Source organism: Podarcis liolepis (genome assembly GCF_965112155.1).
Source record: "Podarcis liolepis genome assembly, chromosome: 8".
NCBI classification, from domain to species: Eukaryota; Metazoa; Chordata; class Lepidosauria; order Squamata; family Lacertidae; genus Podarcis; species Podarcis liolepis.
In genome coordinates this window covers 28,918,690-28,946,462 of record NC_139560.1, presented here as the reverse complement: position 1 = coordinate 28,946,462, position 27,773 = coordinate 28,918,690, and the positions used below count along the sequence as shown (strand labels likewise).

General features: G+C 44.7%; 1 protein-coding gene across 3 annotated transcripts; it reads left to right on the top strand.

Moving 5' to 3' along the window:
* Positions 1 to 1,014: 1,014 nt before the first annotated feature.
* Positions 1,015 to 26,687, top strand: LRRCC1 (leucine rich repeat and coiled-coil centrosomal protein 1). 3 transcript variants are annotated; one of them, XM_083517227.1, is made up of 19 exons: positions 1,015 to 1,175; positions 2,303 to 2,508; positions 3,610 to 3,675; positions 4,191 to 4,358; positions 5,513 to 5,682; positions 5,799 to 5,999; positions 6,981 to 7,174; positions 7,858 to 8,053; positions 14,383 to 14,531; positions 16,716 to 16,920; positions 18,147 to 18,286; positions 18,968 to 19,169; positions 21,647 to 21,832; positions 22,009 to 22,183; positions 22,774 to 22,937; positions 23,224 to 23,432; positions 23,629 to 23,766; positions 24,758 to 24,893; positions 26,374 to 26,687. In XM_083517227.1, exons 1-19 carry the CDS (start codon positions 1,117 to 1,119, stop codon positions 26,494 to 26,496), a joined length of 3,087 nt encoding a protein of 1,028 aa, XP_083373353.1. In that variant the 5' UTR covers positions 1,015 to 1,116; the 3' UTR covers positions 26,497 to 26,687. The 3 variants fall into 3 exon arrangements, with proteins under 3 accessions (XP_083373353.1, XP_083373354.1, XP_083373355.1); XM_083517228.1 differs by having other exon boundaries at positions 1,029 to 1,175; positions 18,225 to 18,286; XM_083517229.1 differs by having other exon boundaries at positions 1,092 to 1,175; positions 2,308 to 2,508.
* The last annotated feature ends 1,086 nt before the right edge of the window (positions 26,688 to 27,773 follow it).

Here is a 27,773-nt window from a genome sequence, read left to right as displayed (position 1 = left end):
TAAAAAGTCCCCAAAGCTGCTACTTTTCTAAAGTAGGGGAGTCGCCCCCCCCCCCCCGAACATTTTGGTTGCCCTTTTCTGAACACGGTTCTGTTATGATAGATGCAAGGCTCAGGTTGCTTGTAACGTAAATCTGGTTCAGTCTGGAACATGCGTTCCCAAGCCCCTTTATTCGTCTCCGTAGGGATGCGGAAAACAGAGACCTCAAATTAAACTGTTCTCTAAAGGGAAGGGAGTGGGAGAGATCTATTTCTTCTAGCGCTGTGGGCTGCCTGCAGCCCCACTCCTTTCCCCCAAAGATACTGTAGAAGTTTCCCCTGAGCCAAACAGATATGGGGAAAATTACGAAGTGCACATGGCCAGAACTTCCGGATTCCATTTGAACGTCAGCCGATGCTGGGCAGCCGCCCGTCTCAAAAATAGAGAACCACTCTTCTCTTTCTATCTCCAAGGTGCCCGCTCCCGGCATGTTTCACAAACGCAGTAAAAATGAAGAGTGACGCATCTAGCTGATTGAAGTTTCCGGGTTCACTTTAGAGAAGCCGTTCTGGGTTGCATGGGCTGTGTTGCACTGACAACATGTGTTTACATTGATATCTATATATATTTACAAACCTCGTTTTCCACCTTTAAAAAACTCAGAAAGCGGAGGACGAACTGTCTTGTTTTTAATCACCTTTTATCCTATCCATAGACTTACACCTTTCCCCGCCTTGTCAAACAACCCTAAGAGATAGGTCAATCCTAAGAAACTGAGTGGGGGAGAAGAGTCCCGGCCCTTCTGAATCGTGGCGCAAAGCTCCATGCACTACCCCTCACTTTCCCTTCCTGTAGTAGGAGAAACGCGCAGAGTCCTGCGGCGCATCCTACTTCCGTCCCGGAAGTGTTCAGACGACGTGTGTATCTGTCCTTTTTTTCATAGCGCTAGAGTTCTCTTTCTCCTCGCTCGCCGGAAAGAGCCGCTGGGAGGAGCTTCGAGCTTCCCGTCATGCCTTGCGCGGGCGCTGTTGTCCCAGCGACGGAGTGGGAGGGATTTGAAGCGGAGGGCGGCAAACGCCGCGGCGGCTGAGGGCGAGGGGCAGCTCCGAGGGAAGAGGCGGCGCCGACGGGAGCGGGATGGCGGAGCCCGGAGCGGCCTCGGGGGAGCTCAGCCTCATGGACAAAGGCGTCAAGAGGTGAGCGGCTGCAGCGGAGTCACGGAATCGTAGAGTTGGGCGGGGCTCCCCAGGGGTCATCTAGTCCAACCCTCGCAATACAGGAATCCGTTGGTTCGGGTCCCAGCAGGGCAGGATGAACCATCAAGCGAAAGAAGCACGTGCTTGGGGCATCCAGGGAGGGAGGCTCCGTGGACATTTTAACATTAATGGCCCCAAATTGCTCCGCTGAGCGTTCCTTTACTTAGTTGGAAGTATATTGAATGTCCCAACGGAACCAACTGTCCAGTAAGGCCTGGGTTTAAGATTCCCATTCAGACATGAAGGTTAAGTGAATGGACAGGTGGCCGTCCTAATCACAGGGTAAAGGGGCCCCTGACCATTAGGTCCAGTCACGGACGACTCTGGGGTTGTGGCACTCATCTCGCTTTACTGGCCGAGGGAGCCGGCGTACAGCTTCCGGGTCATGTGGCCAGCATGACTAAGCTGCTTCTGGCGAACCAGAGCAGTGCACGGAAATGCTGTTTACCTTCCCACTGGAGCGGTACCTATTTATCTACTTGCACTTTGACGTGCTTTTGAACTGCTAGGTTTGCAGGAGCAGGGACCGAGGAATGGGAGCTCACCCCGTCGCTCACTGACCATCTGATTGGCAAGTCCTAGGCTCTGTGGTTTAACCCACAGCGCATAGCCCTAATTCACAGGCTTGTGAAGATTGGAAGTTGTGATGAGATGAACCTTATGGGAAGAGCGGGGTGAAAATGCATGGGCAGTTCCACCATTTAATTCTCACAACAACAACCCTGTGGGGTAGCAGTGAGAAAGAAGAATTGGCCTAGGATCCTCCATTGACTTTTCACAACTGCGTGGGGATCTGAACTTGCATCTCTCCCTAGTCCAAGCAGAAAGCTGGTCATACATCACATTGGCTTTCATCCCCAAGCGAGTGCAGCCTAACTGAGCACAAGTAGCCAGAGTAGAGAGCCAGGCCTGAGCACTGGAAATAACCATGCTTACCTGCCTTGCAGACCATTTGAGATAGGCTACTTACTGCTTATTTTTATTAATTATGGTAGGATTCTCTATTGCCTCCCCCCCCCCCAAAAAAAATTATTACATCCTAATACCATTTGCTTTTTCATTTGTAGTTTAGCGGAGATACCTTTAAGCTCAGAACTTCACACGCTCAACTTGCACAGTAACCAGATCTCCAAAATTGAAAGTCTTGGTCATATGTTGAACTTGCAGCATCTGGATCTCTCATCCAATTGCATACATCAGATTGAAGGGCTGAGTTCCCTGACCAACCTGCGTACCTTAAACTTAGCCTGCAACTTGATAACAAAGGTTGAAGGTTAGTCCTTGGCTTGACTGGTTTTCTGTTCCTAGTGTGCATGTTGCATGTAATGACTGTGTTTGGGTGACACGGAAAATCAGTGCTAGTGCAAGCAGGAGTAACAAATCACAAGCCTTGGCTTACTACAGTGTGTGAACCAGTGCTTGGCTTCAAATCTTGGTTTGCTTAGAGAGGAAATAAACTCCAAATCCTGGTTCACATGTTACAATAAGCCAAGGCTTGTGGTTTGTTGCTCCTACTTGTGCTCAGGAGGAATGCAGTAGGAGCAGTTCAACAGTGTGTGCTGGTTTACTGTTTGTTCAATGCAAACTCTAGTTTATGGCAGGGGTGGGGAACCTCTGGCCCTCCCAGTGTTGCTGGACTGCAGCTCTCATCAGCCCTAACAAGCATAGCCAATGACTGGGGATGTTGGGAGTTGTAGTTCAGCAACATCCGGTACCCTACACCTGGTTTGTAACTTGTTCGTTTCTCACTCAAACACAACCCACTGGCTTGTGAACTTCCAATAGCTTATTATTATTATTGTTGTTGTTGTTGTTGTTTATTGTTTATAGTTTATTTTATTCATTTATGCCTTTCTCCCAGACTTAGTTAAACATTCTTATAAAAGCACATGCTATTTTGTTTTATAATTAATTATAAGAGGAAGACCCCTCTCTTCCCCACCTCCAAGCTGGATTGGAAAGTTGTGGATTCCTATGGTGGTGCTTGGCAACTCTGTCAAGATGCTCCAAGTGCTTTGCTAGCCCAGTCCTCAAACAATCCTCTGCTTCCTTCCCCAGTTCCAAGCTGAGATAGAAAGTGGTGGGAGTGTCGTCTTACAATTGTGTTGGACCTCAGAACTGGAGACATAATTTGTTTATTAAATTTATATCCCACTCTTCCTCCCGAAGGAGCCCAGGACACTAGGGACATAATGTGAGGTCAGGAACAAGAGACAGTAACCATAAATTCTGGCATGGCTGCCGACCAACCCTAAACTGTGGACCCCTGTAACTGTTGCGACTTTATCTTTTTTCTAAATTATCTTAATGGCATATATTCTTTACCTGATCTCTGTGGTCAGTGATTTTTTTGTTTTACCTTTTTCTTTCCCAGGACTGGAAAAGCTGTTTAACTTAACTAGATTGAATTTGTCTTACAACCGCATACATGACCTTACAGGTAAGAGATTTTTGCAGCTCATCCCTCTGCATATCTACTTGGAAGTAAGTCTTACTATGTTTGATGTGACTTAACTCCCATGATGGCTTTGCGAGAATTGTTATTGCCGCTGCATACATCTAACAATTGCCAATAAAGTGTTCATGGGGTATTTTACAAAAGGAAAGGAAGAAAAGTGGTTTATTCTAAAAGGAATTACTTTTTCCACATAACACATCATTTCAGCTACAGAACTCATTCCCTCAGGAAACAGTGATGGCTACCAACTTGGGTGGCGTCAACAGGGGATTAGACAAATTCAAGGAGGCTGAGACCATCAGTGGCTACTAGCCAGGATGCCTGTGTTTTACCTCCACTATGCTTCCAAATTCCAGTTGCTGAGAATCATATTTGGCCATTGTGAGACCATGATCCTGGTCTAGATGAGCCCTTGGCTTGATCCAGAAGGGATTTCCTTGTCTTTACACACCTTCTTGTTGAAAATGTTTTTTGACATACTGTGTCTGTTTTTACAGGACTTTTGTACCTTCGTGGAGCCAATTTTAAAATTAGTTCTCTTGAGCTACACGGCAATTGTATAAGTAATATTAACCATTTACTCCAGTGCTTGGTGGGATTACAGTACCTGTCAAATCTTTCTTTGGAGAAGAGTGGGAAAAGTAATCCAGTGTGTGCAAAAATAGGTAAGAGTAGTGCACAGGAAACATTTATGACTCACTCTATTTGCATTTTGAAGATCGGCATTTCCAGCTGATCACCAGATCATGACTTGGATCCAGATAACTGTTGGCAGAAAGAGAAAAGCACATGTGTTGGTCCATGAATTATTGTGCTAAGGTTGTAGAAGACTTCTTGCAGCGTGGCTGTGGCACCCCAGTTATAGAATGTTTCCCCCTCAGAGGCCAGGCTGACGCTAGCGTTGATCTTAGTTCAGCACCGGGGAAACCTTTGACTGCAGCTTAGTATTGATGTTTGCTTGATTTTAAAATTAATGGCTATAGCAGGTTTGCAATTTGCTGTTTTCGTATTCTGCCCTGAGATCCATTATAGGGCGGGTTATAAGTATTTTAATAAGCAAAATATTCATAAGGGTGCATTGCAATATAAAAAAACATGCTGAGAAGAAAGACGCAGACTGTACCATATAAAGTTCAGTGAACAATGAAAAAGTCTTGAGAAAGAGCTTGCGCAAACAGCAGAACTGCTTTGAAATCTTCTCATGCTGTGCTCTTTTGCTCCATTCAGAAATAGCCCTTCTGCGAGCGGTTGAGGCTTTCGCCTGCCAGAAAAACATCTTGGGAATGGATTGGAGCCTATAATTTAGTTCTTCAGTGAATGATGTTTCAGATAATACAAGGATAGGGAACCTGTGACCCTCCAGATATAGTGGTACCTCGGGTTATGTACTTAATTTGTTCCGGAGGTCCGTTCTTAACCTGAAACTGTTCTTAACCTGAAGCACCTCTTTAGCTAATGGGGTCTCCTGCTGCTGCTGTGCCACCGGAAGACGAATTCTGTTCTCATCCTGAAGCAAAGTTCTTAACCTGAGGTACTATTTTTGGGTTAGCGGCGTCTGTAACCTGAAGCGTATGTAACCTGAAGCGTATGTAACCCGAGGTACCACTGTACTTGATTCCAACTCCCATCAGCCTCAGCCAGCACAGCCAATTGTTTGGGATGATGGGGAGTCGTAGCCCAAAGCATCTGGTAGGGAAACTGGTTCCCCATCCCTCTGGTATTGGGATAGTCAGATATGCTATACTGAAATGAATTTGCCTCACTGTTGGTGATGTTTAGACTGAAGCATGGAGCTTAATAGCTTCTCTGTTCTTCTTAGGCTACAGAGAGATCCTCCTTCAGGCTTTACCCCAGCTAACCATCCTAGATGGAAGGAATATATTTGGTGAACCAGTAAACTTGGCAGAAGCAAATTCAACAGATCTGAAGTGCTTAGAAGGCCTTTTGGACTGCTTGGCTTCATCCAGTTCTCCTGCAGATGAAGATGAGGTGCTGTGACTCCTGCATGTGTGTGGAGGGGGGCCTTTTTGTCTTTGAAAATGTCAAAGCAGGGTACGTTCCCCCCCCTCACTCCTCATCACTTATGCTTTGTTTCTTTTAAACAGACTTGTATCAATTTGCCAGTGATGACACCCCGTATTGATGAGGTGTTAGCTCAGTTTCGCCAGCGTGCCTGTACGCCAACCTGGCCCACCACTAGCTCTTCCCCTGAGGGCATATCCTCTTCCGAGCCAGAAAGAATTAAACTGGACAGTGACATAAGAATAAAAAAACTAGAGGAACAGATATCACAGCTGCTGGAAAAGGTAACGGTTTACATTTCCCCCTCTGGCTTGACAGATATCTGTTTGCTGATGAGCATTGGAACATACGAAGCAGCCTTGTACCTGGTCAGACAATAGTCCCATCTAGTTCAGTATTGTCTACATTGACTTTGCATCTCTCCCAGCCTCACCTGGAGGTGCCGGGAATTAAACTTGGGTTGTTCTGAAAGGCAGGTGTTCTACCACTGAGCTACAGATCTTCCCCAAATGTAAGATGGATCTACACTGGTTGTTTATAACGTTAAAATGCATTATTAAAATGAGACACAGAGGGCGCTGTGGAGCAGTGAGCCTTCGACAATGGGAAACTGCATTGAGAGTTATATAATGCTGTATTTAATAACATTTTTATAGATCAGTGTAGATCCAGCCATAGTTACAATTGAAACAGTTGCTCTATGTGACATAGATATAGTTTATATCTTGTGCACCTATTATAGAGGCTTGGGATGACTGCAGCAAAGCTACCAGCTGACTTGCCTGAAACAATTGACTTCTCCACCCATTTTTTTTCCCATTTGGTTGTTTCTGGCTCATTCTCCTTGCTTTAATACCAAAGGTCTGAATTGAAAGGTCTGTAGTCCATGACTTCAGACAGAGTGTGATCAACAAGCCACTTGAGCTTCTGTAGTCCCAGAACTGCAGTGCGAATAAGCTTCAGAGTGCAGTATGAGTCATGCGCTTGAGAGCAAAATTGTTCTTATGGTCTGAGTGGAAAGTGCTGAAGCTTGCAGTTGAGGAGCTTAGGCTGGGTATTTTGGGAACTTAAAGGGAAGAAGAACCTCGCTTAATTGCTGCTTGAAGTAATAATGGACACTTCTTACTTTTGGAGTTAATACATTTTCACAGATTATCCTGCTGTAAGTGGCATTCAGTGTAATCAGCTACCCAAGACAGTCTAAAAGTAATAGGTCTAAAGATCAAGTAAGATAAAAAATGAGCTCTAAATCCTTTTATTTTTAGGTGACTAATGCTTCAAAGGCTGGCGTTGCTCTTAATGTTCTCAAAGCAAAAAGGGACACAGATCTCACTTCAGAGAGTGGTGGTGAAAGTGGGAAAGAGAACAGAAAGGTAGCTAAAAGGAGCAAGATCCCCAGTTATCGAAAAGCCACTTCGTCTACAAAGTACCATTCTCAGAGAGGCAAAATTTCAGACAGGTATCTTCAGTTTGTTGATGTGTGCTTCCATATTCACATGCAGTCTTTTACCCATTTACTTGGGAGTAAGCCTCATTGAACTTGGTGGATTTCTGAATAGGCATGTCTAAAATAATGTTTTCAGTGGACTTTTAGGTACTTCTAGTTGGTACCCTGAGATCATCTTCTGAGGCCCTTTGTGCCTCCTCCACAAGAAGTCCAGAGTGTGGCAACACAAGAATGGACCATTTCTGCAATAGCTCCCCATTTGTGGAATGCTTTCCCCAGGGAGTTTTGCCTGGTGCCTTCATTATATATCTTTAGGCACCAGGCAAAAACATTCCTCTTTAATCAGGCCTTTGGTTGACTGACATTCAGTGGCCTTTTAAAATGGGGGGGGGTTTGGGGGGGCTGTTTTTATCTTTATTTTATGTATTCTGTGTTTTTATATCATGGTTTTATCCTGAGACCTGCAGGTATAGGGCAATATACAAATTTAATAAATAATAATAATAGTTCAATCGGAGAGCAGCTTGGGTGTTAAAAATACAACAGAAATGGTTTTGTGTGCTCGTTTATGATCAAGTAAAAGCACATAAAATTCTCCTTTAAGTATTTAGAAGGCATTCTAAATGCATTTGGTAACATCTGGAAGTTTTTTGTCCAAGTATTGATGTGTGAGTTTAATTTATGTATCGTTTTAGGGCAGGAGAGCAGACTTGTGTAAAGTCAAAAACTCGAGGATCTCAAGTTAAAGAGGAAGAAAATTCAAGTCCAACTTCAGAAGTTCCGAGCTCAGATTTAGTGGGGAGATCGCCCAAGAATTTGGGTGTGCAGAAAAACCAAATGAAAAAACTAAAATGTTTAGATTCCAGTACTCAAGAAGAGTCGACTTACAGGGTAGGTATATTTTACTCTTTTATTACTTCAAGGTACTTAAGGCTAACATGGTTTTCACACTAGCCATAAAAACTGGCACTAATATAAATATTGATCAACAGAAGTAGGAGTAACTTTCTAAATCGAAGTGGAGAGAACCCCTAAACTTGTAAGGCAACATGAGTGTTCTAGCTGTTGGTCCACTGAGCACAGGATCTCTTGCAGCTGAATCAGCTTATAGATATTGTCAGGGAACTGCCATCGGAGCATCAGGTGGTGGAGGGGCTCAGGGAGGAAGAAAGAGACTCAACAGCTGAAGCAGGGACCAGCAGGGGGAGGAGTGGATCTCTGAGGGAATGCGAGCAGGAGGGAGGGCTCAGGGACGCTTCCAGCGAGAACAGTGGGGAGGTATCTGAGTCTCCCATAGGGAGACCCACACCTCGCCGGAAACTGTCACGCCGTGAGTCCAGGAGACGCGTTTCCGTTAAGGAGCTCCTTTGCTGGAAACGCTTCCGCAGACAGCCACTGTCGGACACTACTAGTGACTAGAGCAGACATGTCTGAGGAGCTCCGTCACACACGGAGGTTTGTGGGGTCGCACAAACTCTGAGGGAGCACATTTTTACGCACAAGCAGCTAATCAATCCCTAACAGCAGTCCGACAGTCTCTGTACGCTGCCTGTGCAAGAGAAAGCATCATGAGCGAACCAACCGGAACCGGAGGAGCGGGGGCTGGAGCTGGTCCAAGCTTGGAAGATAGATACCGAGCGTTGGAGGTCCAACTGGCGCTGCAGACGGCGAGGCTGGAGGAGAGAAGGGCTCAGGATGCAGACAAGAAGGGGAGAGCCACTCAGTTCCCCAGAAAGGTACCAGGATTGGTGCAGAAATTTGGGGGGGACCCCAAGGATTACCATGCCTTTAGGACAGAGATGCAATATGCCATTAATGTGCAGTTCGATGAGTTCCCTGATGAGGAATCGCGAGTTGCTTTCGTAATTGGGCATCTTGAGAAAGGGGCGAGAGACTGGGTTCGACCCCTAATGGCAACGCACAATGACGTACTAAAGGACACAATGAAGTTCTTTCGTGCAATGGATATCATGTTTTCCAGCGATATTGAGGAAGGGGTGGTACGCAGACAGCTAATGGCTTGCAAGCAGGGAAGTCGATCTGTCCGTGAGTACTGGACTGAGTTTACCATGCTGATTCACAGACTGGGTTGGGATTTATCGGCGCCACCCATTCAGATGCTATTTGAAGAAGGTCTTTCTTCGGCGGTGAAAGACGAGCTGTCACGGAGCCCCAGGGCGGGGTCTATGGATCAGCTGACCAAATCTGCGCTGACCATAGGAGCGCGGCAGGAGGCAAGAGCCTTGGAGAGGCGGGAAGGGAGAGGGGAACGTTGGAAGGAGTTCCGCATTCCAGACATTCCTGAGCCAGCTTTCCCGCCGGCAGAGCCGATGGAAATCGGAACAGCGCGCGCGCGCGCATTTTCAAAAACCAGCGAGGGGGCTAAGAAGGAGGGAAAGGGCGCCCGGAAATGCTATCTCTGCCAACAGCCAGGCCACTTTGCCAGAGTCTGCCCCCAGAGGAAGGAATGGCAAGGGATGGTGGGAGCTGTTGAGGGGGGAGAACAGGGGGGAACGGAGCAGGTAAAAGCCAACGCCTGGTTGCCACAATCGGGGCACTGCAGCCAGGCCAAAGAGCAGTGAAAGTGCCCGTGCCAGAAGCTCCTCGACCTGCTCTAGTGATTGAAGTGTCGCTAGAGCTGCAAAATGGGCACCCCCTAAAAATAAAGGCGCTATTGGACTCAGGCAGCTCCTGCAATTTTATGAGCAAGGAGTTTGCTGCTGAACACCAGATACAGACTATCCCTTTAAGCAACCCCCTGCAGGTGACCACGATCGATGGCAGGGAGTTGTTGGGAGGAGGAGTCAGCTTGCAGACTGTCCCAATGATAATGAGGGTGGCAAGGCACACAGAACTGATAGCGTTTAATGTGGCCACCCTGGGAGGCGCTCCCATTATTTTGGGAATGAGCTGGCTAGCTCTACATGATCCGCTGGTGGGCTGGCATCAAAGAGTGGTGTCCTTTGGTTCAGCACATTGCTTAGAACACTGCAAAGGGGAAAAGGGTTCAGCAGGGGCCCAAGCCACCCTAGCAGGGACTGAAGTAATGGAGAAGGTGAAGGTACCACCACAGTATGCAGATCTCAGCGACGTGTTCAGCGAGAAGGAAGCTGACCAACTACCACCTCATAGGCCCTTTGATTGCCAGATCAATTTACTCCCTGGAGCACAGCTTCCCGTGGGCAAGTTGTATGCCATGTCAGACAGAGAAATGCAGGAGTTGCGAGGGTTTATTGACAAGAACCTGAAGAGAGGCTTCATCAGAGAGTCCAAAGCAGCAGGGGGTAGCCCAGTGTTTTTTGTGGACAAAAAAAACGCGGACAAGCCGAGACTTGTATGTGATTTTAGGAGGTTAAATGCAGTGACTGAACCAGTGGCTTTCCCTATGCCCAGGATTGATGATATTTTGACCAGGGTGAGGAAGGGAAAGATTTTTACAAAGCTGGATCTAAGGGGGGCGTACAACCTGATACGCATAAGGAAAGGGGATGAATGGAAAACCACCATGTTTACCCCTTTGGGGGCATTTGAATACCTCGTTATGCCATTTGGATTACAAGCAGGCTCAGCGTGTTTTCAATCTTTTATGAACCACGTACTGGGCCCTTTGCTCTACAAGAATTGCGTTGCTTTCCTAGATGATGTGTTGGTGTATTCGGAGAATGAGGAGCAACATGTGAGAGACGTCAGAGAAGTGTTGAGCAGACTGCAAGCCAACAGGCTGTGGGTGAAACTGGAGAAGTGTCGGTTCCATACCAAGGAGGTGGAATTCCTGGGGTACCGCCTGTCAGACAAGGGATTGGCCATGGATCCCGGCAAGGTACAGGCAGTGCTGGAATGGAAAACACCCAAAACCAAGAAGGATGTGCAGAGGTTCCTAGGGTTTGGAAACTTTTATCGTAAGTTCATCCGCAACTTCGCCCATCTGACGGCGCCCATCACTGACTGTCTCAGCAGTAAAAAGAAGTTTGTATGGACGGCGGAGGCGGAGCGAGCGTTTGAGGAGCTGAAAAGGGCCTTCGCCTCTGAAGAACAACTTCTGCATGTGGATTTACGAAAGAAGCTAAGGGTTGAAACAGACGCATCTGACAGAGCCATAGGGGCGGTGCTTCTTCTGCAGCCGGGGAAGGAGGAGTCAGAGTGGCGACCGTGTGCCTTCTTTTCGCGAAAGCTGAACAAATCCGAGAGGAACTACACGGTGTACGACCGAGAACTTCTTGCTATTCATGAGGCGTTCCGGAGATGGAGGCATCTGCTAGTTGGTGCACAACATAAGGTGCAAGTGTGCACGGACCATAAAAATCTAGAGTACTGGAGAACTGCGCGAGTGCTCAACCAAAGGCAGTTAAGATGGGCCCAGGAGTTCTCCAAATTTAACTTTGAGATTTGTTACGTGCCAGGCCCAGAGAATGTTAGGGCGGACGCTCTCTCACGCAAACCTGAATATTTGGAGGGGGAGGGAGCACACGAAGAAACCCATATCATTCCAGAGGACCGCTGGGTGTGTGGGGCGACGTTGGTGGGGCAAAGGGAATTGGTAGAGGGTACGGTGCATGATGCATACGCCCAGGACAAACTCAGGGGTCTCAGGAGGGAGGAAGACAAATCCGGTGGTTTTGAGGAGAGAAACGGGGCATTGTATTATAAGGGAGCGTTATATATACCTGAAGGGGAATTGAGGGAGAAGGTACTCAACCAGCTGCACGATAGCCCCACAGCAGGGCATTTTGGGCAACACAAGACCATGTGGCTGGTTACCAGGGAATTTTGGTGGCCCAAGGTCAGGGAAGATGTGCGGGAGTATGTGAGAGGGTGTGAACAATGCCAAAGAGCCAAGGGGGAGAGGCGGGCGCCGGCTGGTTTATTAGAACCACTGCCCACACCTGAAAGACCGTGGGAAGCAGTGGCAATAGATTTCATGACTGATCTGCCAAGGTCTAGAGGGAAAACAGCCATCATGGTTGTAGTAGACCTGTTAACTAAAATGGCCCACTTTATAGCCTGCTCACATGCGGTCACAGCAGAAGAAACAGCCAAATTGTTTGTAGAGAATGTGTTTCGGTTGCATGGCGCCCCCTTGAGGGTGGTTTCAGACCGAGGGAAACAATTTACTTCCAGGTTCTGGAGGAAGCTCATGAGCTTACTGCATGTAGAGGTTAATTTTTCAACGGCCCGTCATCCAGAAACCAACGGGCAGGCGGAAAGAGCAAATGGGGTTCTCCAACAATATTTGCGGTGTTATGTTAATGACAGAGAGAATGATTGGGTGGAGAAGCTGGCGTTGGCAGAATTTGCCTACAACAATGCAGAGAACGTGTCCACGGGGATGAGCCCCTTTTTGGCTAATCACGGGTGCCATCCCAGAGCCTTCCCAGGGGGGGAGGGGGAGAACTGGAGCGTTCCAGCTGCTGAACAGTTCGTTGAAGAAATGGAAGCGATCCATCGCCAGCTCCAACTCAACTTAAACAGGGCTAAGGAGGAATATAAGAGGCAGGCAGACAAAAACAGAAGGGAAGGTGAAAGCATCAGGGTGGGGGACCAGGTGTGGCTGTCAACCCAAGGGTTGCCGTTCAAAGGAGGTTGTAAGAAATTAAGACCCAAAAGGCTGGGTCCGTTTGAAGTCATGCAGCAGGTCAATCCAGTGGCTTTCAGGCTCCGGTTACCGAACCACATGAAGCTGCACCCAGTTTTTCACAGGTCGTTGCTGTCACCGTATAGAGGAGACAGTGAAGGGAGGGTCACTAGGGGACCAGCAATGGAGGAGAAGGAACACAGCTACTATGTAGCGGAGATCCTCGATTCCAGGTGGAAGGGAGATCAAGTAGAGTATTTGGTAATGTGGGAAGGGGAACCGGAGTCGGAAAACACCTGGGTTAGGGCAGAGGATGTCAATGACGAAGTTTTAATAGAGACTTTTCATCAGAGGTTCCCACGTAAACCTCAGCCTGTAGCGAGGTTCCGAAGGGAATACTTTGCCACCACCGACGAGGAAGAGGAGTTGGAGGGGTTCCCAGATTCTGAAGAGGAAGAGGATTCAGCGAGCCAGGACGACGATCGATGGAGGGAATTGTTCGAGACGTCGGAAGATGAGGAAGATTCTTTTCGGGGTTTTAGCCCTTCACCTCCCAGGGGAGAGGAAATGGGAGGGGGTGAGGGGGGCCCTGGAGGGGAGGTGGATGTCAGGGAACTGCCATCGGAGCATCAGGTGGTGGAGGGGCTCAGGGAGGAAGAAAGAGACTCAACAGCTGAAGCAGGGACCAGCAGGGGGAGGAGTGGATCTCTGAGGGAATGCGAGCAGGAGGGAGGGCTCAGGGACGCTTCCAGCGAGAACAGTGGGGAGGTATCTGAGTCTCCCATAGGGAGACCCACACCTCGCCGGAAACTGTCACGCCGTGAGTCCAGGAGACGCGTTTCCGTTAAGGAGCTCCTTTGCTGGAAACGCTTCCGCAGACAGCCACTGTCGGACACTACTAGTGACTAGAGCAGACATGTCTGAGGAGCTCCGTCACACACGGAGGTTTGTGGGGTCGCACAAACTCTGAGGGAGCACGTTTTTACGCACAAGCAGCTAATCAATCCCTAACAGATATCATTATAGGATCACAGAAATACATCTGTAGAGATATTTTCAGAAGCAGCTTATGGTACAGAGAGTGACTAAACTTTGAAGTGCAGTACGTCTCTCACATCTGCTTTCTCGTGTTTTTTCCTTGCATCAGCACCTCCTTCAGCATTCTACTTGCTGTTTTGAACCTCAAAACTGGCTCTTCTTTTGCAATATGCACCTGACTGCCATTGCCACACGGACATTCTCATGCTTTTATGAAACCCAATGTTTCTTTTCCAGCATTACTAGACTTTACCTTTGCTAACCTTCATTCCTCTACTTATTTGGAGCTGAAGTAGATCATTTCTTGATATGCCCAATATTGGTTTTTAAAGTTGGGATTTGTTAGTTGTTAAGCGAAAGCAATCCCTTTGCCATAACTGTCTAGTAGCCTAGTTTTTAAACCCTTCCTACAGTGTAGCGGCCGGCAGTGTCAGAGTCATGGCCATATAGCACGTAATCTTTCGGGAGAATAAAGTGGGTGTCTATCATCTCCCTACTGCACCAACACCCTTCCTGCCCCAAAATGCATCCACCTTTCTTCTTAGTAGAAGCAATTCTTCTGCATTTGTAGTTTCTCCTTTGGAATATATGGGATCTCTGTCTTGTTCAGGCACTGATTCAAGAGCTGGATCAGGAGAGAGAGAAAAGGTGGAAGGCTGAACAAGCTGAAAAGAAACTGAGAGAAAATATCAAAGAGCTGCAGGACCAAGCAAAAGAAGAAAAGGGTATTCAAAGTATGGCTGTGTATACTACAGACCGGTAAGGATCCAGCATGTTCAAATGACCTTCTGAAAATTAATTTATTACCGGTTTTCCCCCACTTGCATTTCTTCAGGCAACAGAGAGGGAGTATTTTAGAGCAATAAAATACAACAAGTTTCTGTAGGTGTCTATAGGTTTGTTTGCAAATCAATAACTTTCAGTGTGTTTTAGGCTATAAATCTTCCACAATCCTGTTCTGTGCTACTGCTCTTCAACAGAAGAACACATTGTGTCAAAGGTGGCTGGAGGGGCAGCTTTTCAGAAAACTGATCAACCTCGTCATCAGGGTGATACTATTAGCAATATTATAATTGACCTTGCCTTCAAATAATTTTGAAGTGTGCTTGAAAAATCCTTCTTAGCACTTCTGGCATTTGAATATATGCAAATAACTCTGAGGATTATTTGCAAAACTTCTATGCATAGTTTATCCTTCATAAAAAGAATATTACTTTTACAACATTGCATTTCAGATATTGGTCTGGTTTGCACAAAATGCTAATTCTTGGTTTATTAACCAATGGGCTTTTAAAAAAATCATCCGAGCCCTTCCCTGTGGCTTAACTATAGTTTGTTACTGCCAACAATATGTGAAGGCATAGCTTGTTGCTGTTGGCTTGTGCACCTTGGTTTGTTTTAACTGTGACTTGACATTACATACAAACCCTTCCTTAGCTAAAGTTTGTTTGATCACGAAACTACAAAGGCCATAGCAGCTGCAGAACAAACTTTGTAGAAACAAGCCATGGTTTCTAGAATCCTCTGAAGTGGTTTGTGTGATCATCTGTGGGACAACTTCATACTTGTGGCAAACTTGTGGTTTGTCAAACAAACCATGGCTTAGTGTAATGTGTGAATCAAGCCATTATTTCCTGACGATGAACATGCCCACTTAAAATATATATTGGGCTGTGTTTGCTATTAAGCTACCTTTGCAGTTCCCACTCACCTTCTTCTGAATGTTTGTCACTTGGATAATTCCACATCCTTTTCAGCCTATAAGAACAGGAAAGTTGCTTGTTTTTTTGTGAAGGAAAGTAAAAGCCAAGCTGCTGAATTCAGCATCTATTGTCAAGTTTTGTGTGTTCTGTGCTTGTGAGGATGTTGGAATATGCACAACCCTAATGGACATACCTGGACCTTGCTATGAGGATTTGACAAGGAGGCCATAGCTCAGTGGTAGAGGAATATGCTTTGCATGTGAAATGTTCCATGCTCAATCCTTGGCTTCTCCAGGTAAGACTGAAAAATGCTCCTCCCTGAAACCCTGCAATTTAGCATGGGCACTACTGTGCCAGATAGAATCTCACTTGGAATACAGCAACAAAAGGTCTTCTACAAGCTTGATGCAGAAATGCTGAAACTGGACAAAGCTGGATGCCAAAGTATATGCCAATAGTTTTAGGCAGATAATTTAACTCCTGAGTTAAATATTTACAGTTCTGCCTCTTGAACTTTGAGTGCTTTCTCATTGCCCTTCTGGAAAAGCTTTCCCCTCCTCACTTAGTTCTATCAACTATTAATACAGCTCATTGCTTAGGTTGGGAGCATGACAAATATTGTAGGAAACAGTAATTTGACCGGAGATCACTTAGGCACCGACTATTGGGTGCATCTGCCAGTGACTAAAAACATACCTTTTCACCCAAGCTTTTCCTGACTGTTAATACTGGATCCTAGCATTTCTGGCTATTTTAATAGCAACTGATGTTTGCTGATATGGCTTTTTAAAATGGCTTTTTTTATTTTCCTATAATCTGCCTTGGTTTTTAAAGGTGGTATATAATAATTTTAATATGTAAAAAATAAATCCATTGTCTAACTACAGCTCAACTTAGACATCATGCCAAATCATGGTTAAGGAAGCTGAACTGTTCTGGCATGATATCTGAATGGACAAGCCATAGTTATGTCTGGCCCTTTGCTTTTGGAGGTTGCTGTTCCATGGAGATGGGAGTGAATGTCAGAAGCTGAGTACTGGGAGTCGGGGAGCAGATGAGCAGGTTTAAAGCATGGCTTGCCTATATGCTTTGGAAATGCCAACTGTGATTTGACCTTAAGTGATACACCGAGTATCGAAAGCTATACAATACTATGGTGGCATCTCTTCATACATTCCTAAACAGCGCCACTTCTTACTTTGAAAAAGTAGTGATTTTGAATGAACGGGATGTTTTTCAGGCTAAAAGAGCTGGTTTTGAGAGAAAGAAATGCGAAAACCAAACTTCAGGTGGACATTCAGCATCTGAAAGACGAAGTTGAACGACTTCACAGGGAACTAGATCAATCACGACATAAAGTGGAGGATCAACAAAAGGCACTTCAGACTTTAGAAGAAACGCTGTCCAAAGTGGAGACTCAAAGAGCACAGCGGCAAGCTTCAGAGGTACAATAAGAAAATAAGTACTTACAGTTCAGTTAATCAGGTGTAAGGGAGGACTGGTCTATTTTATCTTATCTCTCAACACCTCTGCATGATGAGTTGCACCTGCCAAAATTCTGTCTCCTACATAGATTTGGAACTCAAAATTTTCTAGAGCATATTTTGGTTAAGACCATTGGCATGTTAAGATTCTGTTTTATCTGGTGTGTTCTAGTACTGGAGTATCAGTATTTTCATTCTCCCATTGCTGATGTAACATGACATCGAGCAAAGAACTAAATAACCCTGCATTTGCATCGGGAGAGCATCACCATATCCAGCTCCTGTAATCTCTACAGCTGGAAAAATTGCTGCCACATAGTAAACCTTGTGCAGCTCCATTCATACAAAAGCTAGAGTTGGCTATAGGGCAGCACAACCAGTTCCGCTACAGCGGGCACTGAGCCTAGGGGGCACCACAGGATGTTACAACTATGACATACATAGTGTATTAAGCAGAACGGAAGGCGATGGGGGGGCTATCCTTGACCTTGCACAGGGCATCACTGAAATTTGAAAGACCTTCAAAAGCTTCCTGTATAATTGCAGGGATGTGTGGCTATTTATGTTCAACTTTATGTTGAATAAAGCTATTGAATGGTACTATGGATATGAGTGTGAGCCAAACAATGAAAGATGTGATTGGGGGGCATGGGGAGTAATGTAAAAGTGTATTCCATGGGAGGGGAAGCTCTTTCAGCCTGAGAGCCATGGTACCTTCTGCCCAACTCCCAGTGCCACATGCTAGTTGTGCTACATCAAAAAGCAGATATAGGAAAGGAGGACAAAACCAAAGCCAGATCTTCATGGAGTTTGCAGCTGAGGATAGAAATATTGATGCTTAATTCTCCATCTTCAATCTCTGCTGCCTCTGCCTGCCTGCCTGCCAATCTCTCTCTCTCTCTCTCTCTCTCTCTCTCACACACACACACACACACACACACACACACACACACAAAACCGCATGGCAATTTGACTTGAAACTCTCTTGCATTGCTACTGACATAAGGCTGTTTTCAAGCCCAATTGCTTCATGGGTTTTTTAGGGGGTAGGAGTACATGCTAGCCAGAAAGATTTCTATGATGTCTCATGGTGAAGCTGGCAGCTCCGCCAAGATGTTTTGCTTGTAGTACCAACTCTCAGCAACCATGATAGTGTGTTCCTTATCTTCCTTTGATACATTGCACAGAGGAAGCAAATTCAAGCTGCAGAATTAAAAGTTTCAGCTTCAGAGAGAGAAGTGCAATTGCTTCGAATTTCTTTGCAGCAACAAAAAGAGAAGGTGGAACAAGTCCATGAACTTCTTATGCTGAGAGAGCAGGAACACAGGTATGTGTCTCAAGACAATCCAGAAAGCACGGGTATACATTAGTTGTGCATTAAAAAAAAAAGGTCAGCTTTGTGTCATACAGTAGAATATTCTATTAAAAGAGAGAGAGTGCAGAGACAGTTAATTCTGTACTTCATAAAGAAGAATTCATTAGGTTTTCCCAGCAAACCAAAACTACCATTCGCTGTTTTTAGAAAGATTATAAACTGACAAAGATGCCTTTTTAAAGGAAGCAAGTCCTTGTGGTAAGAAATGGTTGTAAGTGAAGTGCTATCCAGGCAGTCTTGTATCTGAATTAACATCTGTGATCTGAAGAACCGTTTGAGCCTCATCTCCGCATGCGTGGTGTCTAAGAACTAAGAAGTACAGTGGTACCTCGGGTTAAGAACTTAATTCGTTCCGGAGGTCCGTTCTTAACCTGAAACCATTCTTAACCTGAAGCACCACTTTAGCTAATGGGGCCTCTTGCTGCCGCCGCATGATTTCTATTCTCATCTTGAAGCAAAGTTCTTAACCTGAAGCACTATTTCTGGGTTAGTGGAGTCTGTAACCTGAAGCGTATGTAACCTGAAGCGTATGTAACCCGAGGTACCACTGTATGGAAGAACTCCCATCTGCAGACATGCACTCCTCATTTATTTTACTGTGTAGCTTCTTACTCATAGGTCTTGTTATTCCAGAAAAGAACTTGAAACTAGAGTTACATTGACCGGCTCAGAATTCCAAGAAGCTTTGTCAAAAGAAGTGGCCAGAGAGCAGCAGAGGCACGAACATCATATTAAAGAACTGCAGGGGAAGAATACTCTGCTGCACCAAAAGTATAAGGATCTAGAGGATGAGTTTCGTTTTGCATTAACGATAGAGGCCAGAAGATTTACTGAGGTAAGAAATAGAAAGTGTATGAGGAGATCTATATTAGGAATTCTGCTAAAACAGAAATGATTTGCAACAATAAGTTCATTCCACATTTGTAAAGAGTCTGTGCTCTGGAACTCCATTTTATTTTATCTGTGTATTTTTATTGTGTTATTTTATCACACATGTGTTTGCTGTCCTGGGTTTCTTTGGGAGGAAGATATATCAGCATATAAATTTAATAAGTAAATTTGCTGAACCAACAAACCGAACTGGAATACAAAAAAGGGAGGCGTGAGGAGGTCCGGGAAACAAGCTAATGAAAAATAAGTAATGGAAAGATTGAGTTGTTTTTAACCACTTTTTCCCCTCTTTTGTATTTTCTTCTTTTTTATTTTTTCTATTTTGTAATATTTTGAAAATCTTAATAAATATTTTATATATAAAAAAAATAAATTTAATAAATAAATACAATCAATAAGATCCATATATTTTGGGGGGTTTTATATTGTAATTTTATGTTGCGAACCGTCCTGAGATCTACGGATGAAGGGCAGTATACAAATTTAATAACTAAATAACAAACAAACATCTGTTAATTAGCTGCTATAAGATTGATTAGTGCTTTTATGCAAACTTTGAGGCTGCAATACACACTGATTTTGGAGCAAATCCCATTGAACTCAATGCTGCTCGCATCTGTGTAGACGTGGATAAGATTGCACTTGTCAAGTTACAAAATTAAGAAACTTGACAGTGCAAGCCTAGATACATCTACTCAAAAATAAGTCCCAGTGAGATTTACTCTCAGGTAAGTGTGCATAAAATTGAAGGCTTTGTGTTTTTATTGACTTAAATCAGTGTATTGTATATATTTTTTAAATTTTCAGATACTTCCAAGCTAAATTGTGTCAAGCAAAAATACATTGCACACATACCGCAATAATTATATTTTAGCAACTAACTAATGTGTTATAGGAAGTAATTTCATAAAGTTTAAAAAACTTATAAAACTAGTCTTCATTCTCCCCACACTCATTTTACTCTTAGAAATACCTATTTTTCCCATTCTAGTGCAACAGCTGCTCACTTATGCAACAGAAATCTGCTTGTACAGTGGAACCTCGGTTTTTGAAGGGAATCTGTTCCGGAAGACTGTTTGACTTCCGAAATGTTCAGAAACCGAGGATCAACGGGCTGGCTGCAAAGTCAGTGGGGGAAAATGAAAAACACGCCTCGGAAAGCAGTTCTACTTCCAAGGTGCGTTCAAAAACGGAAGCGATTACTCCTGGGTTTTCTGCGTTCGGGTTCCGAAATGTTAAGCTTCCGAGACGCTTGAAAACCAAGGTTCCACTGTACAACAAGGCAAGCCTCTCCAGCCCTCCTGTACGCCCCCAAAATCTGCTGCACAGTATCCTCCAATTCTCTGGAGCAGATTTTGGGGACTGCAGGCAGGAAGAGAGGAGGAAGAAGCCCTGTAGATGCCCACTTGTGTTACATTACATCTCACCCCTAAACAACTCCAAACACTTTTTCTGTGCCTGCAGAAGAGCTGACTTAGCTATAGAAGGAACCCTGGTTTTAAATGCTTAGCCACTGTCTTCCTTCAGTTCATTCAAGTAACTCTTGAGAGTATCCTTCAGCAAACATATACTGCTTAAAGGATCACCTCCAGCTCAGAAATGTATTATGACTGGTGATGTTTTTCCTGAAAGTTTCCGCATCCTCAAAGAAAAGGTGCTTAAAAGTTAAGTTTTAAGATATTACATGCTATCATTAATTTCAGTTCTATTTTAAATTGAGGAACTTACTATAGCTTTTATATATAGTTTTTAGTCTTTTCTCTTTTTTGCTAACTGGTGATATTCAGCATCCATTTTTAGTTCTTAATTTGGAATATATGTGATGAAATACGATATTGGGGCCCCGCTAATTGATTTATTGGTCCTCAATTAGCTATTTATGGCAGCCCGGTCCGGCGCGCTTCCCTCAGCTGCGCCACTCAGCTCCGTCGTCCGGTAGCTCCAGTCACACCTTAGCAGAGTTAAACACAGCGGTGATAGAAACTGTCACGTCCTTTTCCTAGCTTCCAGACAAACACACACAGAGTCCAGGTTTGTCCTTTTCAGCTCTTTATTCCGACATTCCCCCAGGGATTTCCTGGGCTCCTCTCCGCCATTACAGGCTACGTCTTTCTCCCTCAACGACCAGAGGGGAACAGACAGAAACTCCTCCCAAACTCCTCCCAGCTTGCTAGGCTGACGTCAGAATGCTGAGGCACCATGGGAACAACTTAACCAGTTAAGTTCCAACCCCAACAATATATACTGAGCCTCTCTATTCCTAAAATGCAAGGTAATATTCGGTGTTTAATGTCATGTGTTTTCAAATTAACCTCTTGTCCATTCGAAAGTTACATTGCAGTTTTTATTGAGTAAGAAATAACTCATATGTAGCAATAACCTTTCTAATAATTTGCAATTTGTTTCCCCTTGCTGAAATAGGTTAAAGAAGGCTTTGACAATGTTGCTGCCGAGCTGGCAGAACATAAGCATCTTCTTGCTCAGTCTCTGCAAAAAGAAAAGCAATCGGCCACCCTAATCCAAGAGCTGACATCCATGGTTAAAGAACAAAAAATGAAGATTGCAGAATTAGTCAGATCGAAGCAAGAAACGACACACAACTTGAGAGTATGCATTAATAGGCTTATCTAACTTTTGTATGTTGTCTTCTGTACACTGCATTTTGTGTTAATACACAGAAGACTGTTGTCAATCAACAGCATGAAACATTGAATGGCACTGCAGCTTCAAATACAGTGAAAGCCTTCTTTCACAATGGCATGTGTCCTTTTTCTTTTTGTCAGAGTCAAATCCGAACTCTTGAAAATATGGTGGAGGAAGATAAGCAGGCAACTATTCAACTTGAGCTTCTTAAACAGGAGAAATCAAAACTTATTTCACAGATAACAGCCCAGGAATCTGTAATTGACGGATTAAAAGCGGAGAGGAAAATATGGGGACAAGAGTTGGCGCAACAGGGTAAATACCTGTATTCTGCTTTGGTAGGATGCTGATAAAGAACAAAGTGAAACTTAAACCTGCATGTTAAGCCTCTGTAAGAATGCAAAGTGTCTACATTCTAATGGTGTTGCAATGGGCTGTACTGGCAAAAAGCTCCGTAGCTGCATTGCTTGCATCTATTTCCTAATGCATCACAGCTTTATGTTTTGGTAGTGCTTTACACAGTAGAGGCATGCATCCCCAACCTGGCATGCTCCTGTATCACACACATAAGAGCTGCTGAAAGTGTCTAGGTGTCCTTCCAGCAGTATCATGATTTTCCAGAAATTAATTTCCAAAATACTATTTACTAAGAACAGGTTGTTCTGTTAATGAGACTTGGGTGTGCTTTTTCTTTCTTAAGCTAAGCAGGTTAACAGTTTTCAAACAGTTACTACAGTAGCCTAAACAAAGAGGCATTTAAGAAAGCCTGGATGCCCAATGTTAATTTTCAGACACGAAGAAGAGTGGGGTGGTTTTGATTGCTTTGCAGTCTGTTAACACGACAAATTAACTTCATTATCTGCAGCACTGAAAAGGTAGACTTTGTTTTGTGTCTCCCTCCTCAGGAGCATCTCTTGCTCAAGATCGGGGAAAACTGGAAGCCAAAATAGAAGCACTAACCAGTGAGAATGAGACTCTGAGAAAACAAAACGAGCGCAACAACGACGCATTGAAGATTAAGTCTAAAATAGTGGAGGATCAAACAGAAACGATTAGAAAGTTGAAAGAAGTAAGAGTTGGTTTTTTTAACAAACTTGCCTGAAAACAGATATTGAATACAGTAAAGGTTCTTGTAATGATGAGAGGAAAGCATAGAAATGGCACAACAATTGTGCATGGGTTGTCTTCAAATGTTATCAAGTGATAGAGGTATAATGGCCATTCTTTTCTGGCAAGCGTCCTCTGCTTTTAACTATAGGAGACTGAGTAAGCAGAGTTTTTCCTGTTGATCCATTTTGAACCTTGAAGTTTTAGCTGTGGTCCAGGGCAAATATATTGATAAAATTGTTTTCAAGGCCTCACAGGACCGAGATGAGCAGATAAGAAAGCACCGCGAAGAAAGTACTGAAATGCAGAAGAGACTTCAGGTGCAGCTAGAGGGAAGAGAGACTCAGTTGGATGATCTCATGGAAAAATTGGAAAGGCAAAATGAGAGGAAAGAGGAACTCAAACAGCAGTTGCAGGAAAAAGAAACAGAGCTCGAAGAGATCAAGAAAGCTTATAGGTACTAACTAGTAATGTCTTAAATGCTGCTAAATTAATATTAGTAATGCTAAAGTGTCAGTAAGCCATATTGAGGCAGGATGGGAAGCTGTAACTTTTCTTTTCCCATTACAAAAACTTGAAAAGTAGGGATATAGTTTTCATTGTAGTACGAGTAAGTCTCTGAAGCTTCTGTGAAAATGTCCATTACATTTCAGTGCAATGAATAAAAAGTGGCAAGATAAAGGAGGATTGTTGAGCAAATTGGAAGCACAAGTCAAACAAATGAAAGAAAATTTTGATATGAAAGAGAAGCAGCTGATTGAGGAGAGAGATAAAAGTATTCAGGCACAAAAGTAAGTTGCTATATTTGTCTTTCTGATTGTATTACTGTGAATTCATTCAAGACAGTCATATTTTTGGTGTATGTATTCTTCATGAAAGATCTTGCAGAACAGGGTGTCTTTCAGATAAATTAGAGGAAGAAATTTTCTTTCCTGAATGGAGGTTGTGGCTTTGGGGGAAGCTTCTCGTTTGCAGTATGGACATATATTGGAACTTCCATTGGTGAAAGGTGCTCACACCTGTCATTACAATACTGTTTGTTTTTATCCCTAATTAAATTGAAAATTCATAAAGGACCACCTGTAGCCTGACAAAATTTGAAAGCAATTCTTTAGCCCAATTTTATGAACTCTAGGAGGTGACATAAATATTGGTTGGTATTTGTAAAAAGAGAGTTCTCCTGTGGAAACCTAGTACATTTCTGTTTTATCTGTGGGAAAAAAATAAAAAGGGTTCTTTCCATTCACTGAAGGAATTCCAATCCAACAGAGGTTTTGGTTGGAAGTATGTGGTGGAAGCCATTTTTTTCTGATTACTGCTTACTCTATAGGCCCTTTTGCCTTCTAACAGCTGCACCAGAGGAATTAAAATAATGTGGGTGGTGAGGAAATTTGCCTTCTGCCCCCCCCAACCCTCTTCCTTTCAGCAGAGCTTCCTGAGTGAGGAATTCTGTTCATGGGAAGCATGGATGGCATCCCAGAGGTTTATGGTTTAAACTTGCAACAGATCCATGCTTTCCCCCCTTCACACATTTCTCCAAATTTCTAGTGTATACATACACTGTCTCTGCTAATGTGGTTTCTGTAACAAAATATCTAGAAAATTGAGATTACAGTAGAAAAAATCCAGTCAGAAAATGCTGCTTTACAATATGTGAACGAGTTACTAGGATGTACTTAGTAAAGAATATTTTTTCTGACTGTAAGAGAATAGTTGTCTACACAACATGCATATCCCAATAGTGATATAGATATAAGGTTTAAGAGTTCATTTTGTGTTTAGGGCAGTGGTGGAAAAGCTACATTCTATGGATGATGCTTTCCGAAGACAACTTGAATCAACGCAAGCAGCGCATCAAGCAGAATTGCTGCAGCTAGCAAATGAAAAACAACGGCAAATTGCGGCAGCAAATGAAAAGGTGATAGATAATGCTAAAAGCACCCAAATGTTGCTTCACTTTTAAAAAATATGTTAAGCAAATAAATCTACTAGTTTTTGTTTGCTAACAATGTGTAGATAACGCCTTGATTACTGCAGCTACTGCAGAAGAATGATCAGCGGATGCAGGATATGGAAATCCAACCTTCTGATATAGTTGGATCAGAAAAAAATACATAAAATTTGTGCTTTTGACAATGTCACCCACTACCATTTACTCACAGTCTGTATTCAAGATGATGGGGCTTAACCTGTAAAGCTTCTATGGGCTGGCTGTTGCCTATTACTGAATAGTATTCACGTGGCCTTAAGGTTGACGAGTGATGCCTTGCTGAAAGTCATATGTGTACTGAGAGATCTAGAAAAGCACACTGCATAATTCTCAGTAATGGTGGTTGGTTGTTCATTCGTAAAAAATCAAATGAAAGGGCTGCTAGAGACCCTTTTTTCCCCATTTAGGAAACTTTTGGAAGTTTGTGTGAAATTAGTTCAAGAATGAATGTGTTCTCTAGTGGGTGCAGGTACTTGGTAGTGGTCCTCTGTCTTTGTGAGGAACTTTTACTGAAAATTGGAATGGATCTAAATAAAAGCCTACAGAAGGGGGTTGGCAGAAGCTGACTTTCTTCTCTTCCCCAGTAGCCCATATCCTCCCCCCCAAAAAATAAGGGTTGGGGCAGTGGTTTTCAATCAGTGTGCTGTGGGCTCCCTGGGGTGCCTTGAATGGTGCTCAGGGGTGCCACGGGACCTCTGTCCCTCTTTCCTTCCCTCCCTCCTCTGATGCTCTTTCGTGTCTCTGCCTCCCAAAGGCTTGCACAGCTGTATACTGCAGCAGCCCTGGCTATAAGCTCTGCAGGCGAATGGAGGGGAGCTCAGAGACCCAGGGACTCCCAAGGAGAGGGGAGAGGAGAGGAGGCCTCCACAAGGGGAGGGTGTTTGAGAACGGGTGAGAGGCTGCCAGCTCTGCAGGCAAGGGGTGACTTAATAGGGCTCCTGAGCCCCACAGGGATGCCACAGAGAGAATGTAGTTGGTTGAAGGGAGCTGCGGACTCAAAAAGGTTGAAAACCTCTGGGTTGGGAAATCCGACTAAGCCGGGAGGTGTCTGAAAAGGCAGTCGGCTTCCATCAGCTGCTGTATGTATGCTTTTCCCTGGTTGCAACCCATTAATGTTTCAGGTATGTATTGTATAATGTATACATTTAAAGTATATATTTAACTTTTTAAAGTGTAATAGGTTTTGCACGATAGGCATTACCTTTTATGTAGTCTACATGAAATGTATGTTGGTGCTTTCACAAATGTAACCTCTTCAGCCAATTTCAAACTTCTACCTACCTTGTTTCTATAACATTTTCAGAAATAATGTTGTAACTTCCTATTATATTTTACGTATCTTTCATTGCACAAACAGACCACAAGTTCACAAGGGTGTCATTTATAACAGATGTAAATTTTATTTCAGGTTTACCAAGTTGAAGAAGAAATGCGTCAACTCTTGCAAGAGACTGCAAGCAATAAAAAGGCCATGGAAGAGAAAATTAAAAGATTGACAGTTGCTTTGAGTGACATTCAGCAGGAGCTCTGAAGTACAGGGAATGTGACACTCCTGTAGAGGCATACAAAATTCAGTAAGATAGTCAGCCTTGATGGACCCAACTATGACATTAGCCGTTTATTCAAAGTTAGTCTTCTGAAAAAAAAATGCTGCATATTGGCATGACTTATATCTGCACTTTATGTATAATATTTTCAAAATAAATAGTTACCTTTCTTAAATTACTGATTTACTAAAGATGCGATTCAAAGGCTTGAATAACTTTCGGAAACTTGGAGAGGTTTTAAAAAGTGGTCTTTGCTCTCTGCCATAGTGCTGAAAGGAAGAATCCTATACAGTGGTGCCTCGCAAGACGAAATTAATTGGTTCCGCAAGTTTTTTCTTCTTGCGAGTTTTTCGTCTTGCGAAGCACGGTTTCCCATAGGAATGCATTGAAAATCAATTAATGCGTTCCTAGGGAAACCGCTTGCCAGGCTGGCGGTGCAGAGAAGGGCTTTTCTCCGCACCGCAAGCCTTCAGGACAGGTACGGGAACAGAGGGGAAGGCGCGCAGCGCTTTCCCTCTGTTCCCGGGGCTTGCGTGGGAGGAGGGTTTTTCCTCCGCACCGCCAACATTCAGAACAGCATTCTGAATGTTGGCAGTGGGAAGGAAAACCCTCCTCCCACCCCAAGTCTTCAGGAAAGCCATCCGGGCGGCGGGAGAAGGCTTCCCCCCGCCCCGGCATCGGAGCTTCGTTCTGAGGCCGGGCGGGGGAAAGGAGGCTTTTCCCCCCCACCTCCCGGCATCGGAGCTTCGTTCTGATGCCAGGCGGGGGAAGGAGGCTTTTCCCCCCCCACCGCCCGGCATCGGAGCTTCGCTCTGATGCCGGGCGGGGGAAGGAGGCTTTTCCCCCCCACCTCCCGGCATCGGAGCTTCGCTCTGATGCCGGGCGGGGGAAGGAGGCTTTTCCCCCCCACCTCCCGGCATCGGAGCTTCGCTCTGATGCCGGGCGGGGGAAGGAGGCTTTCCCCCCCCACCTCCCGGCATCGGAGCTTCGCTCTGATGCCGGGCGGGGGAAGGAGGCTTTTCCCCCCCACCTCCCGGCATCGGAGCTTCGCTCTGATGCCGGGCGGGGGAAGGAGGCTTTCCCCCCCCACCTCCCGGCATCGGAGCTTCGCTCTGATGCCGGGCGGGGGAAGGAGGCTTTTCCCCCCCACCTCCCGGCATCGGAGCTTCGCTCTGATGCCGGGCGGGGGAAGGAGGCTTTTCCCCCCCACCTCCCGGCATCGGAGCTTCGCTCTGATGCCGGGCGGGGGAAGGAGGCTTTC